The sequence below is a fragment of the Plasmopara halstedii genome (genome assembly GCF_900000015.1).
Source record: "Plasmopara halstedii genome assembly, contig: Scaffold_525, whole genome shotgun sequence".
Taxonomy (NCBI): domain Eukaryota; phylum Oomycota; class Peronosporomycetes; order Peronosporales; family Peronosporaceae; genus Plasmopara; species Plasmopara halstedii.
Genome location: NW_020187445.1, coordinates 513,937 through 515,714, shown reverse-complemented (window position 1 = coordinate 515,714; position 1,778 = coordinate 513,937). Strand labels below are relative to the sequence as shown.

Below are 1,778 nucleotides of genomic sequence, written 5' to 3'. Positions count from 1 at the left end.
CTTAAATACATTTACTTCCAAACTTGCCTTCTACTGCTCACTTCATCTTCTCAACATGGGGTCATGAAGCGCTGCGGAAAAACCTGTAGTCAGTTGCTTCTCTCACTGTACGAACTGACGATCCACATACATAGGCGTGTAAATTTTTTGTCTCGGTGCAGCGAGTTGGAGTGAAATTCCAAGCGAAGTAAATGTCTTGAGTGTTCATTTTTGCGATTTTTCAAAGACCATAAATGCGACCCCTCATGTGGTCCACACCTTTGTGGAAAAACTTCTGTGCAATCGTGTAAAACAAATTTTAATACAAGTGGACGAAGACCACAATACTTTTACTTTGTAATGGTGAATACTCAAAGTACCAGCGATGGGACCAGGTAAAGGAGGGGTCTGTGGTTGACACTGCACATAGTACATGTGTGTAGTAGTACAGAAAAGCTCTATTGTAATTTTTTTTAAATTAAATAGACTGAATCCTATATAAATAGACTGAATCCTCTATATATGGTACTCTTGAAAAACGAAGTACATACTGGCGCTTGTGAGTGCTTTATGTATGCAAGGAGCATGACAACTACGTTGCTCAAAATGTAACTTAATCATCAATGTTGCGTTTCTAACTTTTAACCATCCGCGAATTGACTGTCTCTATCATACGCAAGAATCAGCACCTTTGGAAATGACCTGGCTTTATAGACCATTACTTATCCTAAATTCTCCCTATCTCAATCCCTCTTGAAGAGTTTCATACAGATAGTTATACTGATTACGGCTCACTCTGTGACAACAAGTCCATGGCAATTTACTTTGCTCATTCTCAAGTTTTCACAGAGGCAGCATGGTCTTCCAAGCAACACTCGTGTTCGGCTTTATCTCTATTGTCACCAAGCTCGACCCTGTGGCAGCACTAACCAAAGGTCATGATCTTTCTTCTGTCGGACTTATGGAGACAACTAAAGGCGCCAATTGGATCTCCACTGACGGCACCACTACGACGATCGAATCAATTCTTGGTGCTGGAGGAATGGAAGCTGTTCGTCTTCGTCTTTGGACGAGTGGTGACTACAACCTGAACTACACTTTGGCCATGGCTGAGCGTTTTTCGAAAAATTACAAAATCTACCTGGACATGCATTTCTCGGATAATTGGGCAGATCCATTGAAACAAGCAACTCCGAAGGGTTGGGATCAATCATCGGTCTCAGCACTATCCGCTGATCTACGAGCGTATGTTAAATCTACACTCATGGCTTTTACGGATCGTGGAATTCAGTTAGAAATCCTATCACTGGGCAATGAAGTTACCAATGGATTCCTCTTTCCAACGGGAAAGGTCACAAATAGTGACTTTCAGAACTTTGCAACACTATGGAAGGCGGCGCGAGAGGGTGTAGCCGATGCTGTAGCAGCTGGAACTCACCAACCATTGGTGATGATTCATCTAGATAATGGTTGGAAGTACGAAACGATGTCGTGGTTTCTTAAAGGTTTCTTTGCCGTTGGTACTGTGACTGAAAAAGACGTAGATGCGTTTGGATTTTCGTATTATCCGTTCTTTGACGAGAAAGCTACAATTGATGCACTTTCGTCGAGTTTGACTCAATTGGCCAACACGTATAAGAAACCGATTTACATTGCTGAGACGGACTGGCCGACCGAATGTAAGACTGTCACGTTAAGTGCTCCGTATCCGATTAGTGACAAGGGTCAACTCGAGTGGGTGAAAGCTATCATCAAAGTTCTTGAAAGTCTTCCTGGAAATTTAGGGGCGGGTATTTTCT

The 1,778-nt window shown here is 42.4% G+C and overlaps 1 protein-coding gene across 1 annotated transcript in view; it reads left to right on the top strand.

The window, feature by feature from the left end:
* Positions 1-835: 835 nt before the first annotated feature.
* PHALS_10743 (arabinogalactan endo--beta-galactosidase) overlaps positions 836-1,778 on the top strand; it is a gene marked incomplete at both ends in the record, with an annotated part of 960 nt that continues 17 nt past the window's right edge. The window contains one exon of the mRNA XM_024726223.1: positions 836-1,778. This exon is cut by the window's right edge and continues 17 nt beyond it. Within this exon, the coding sequence (XP_024576922.1) occupies positions 836-1,778 (943 nt within the window).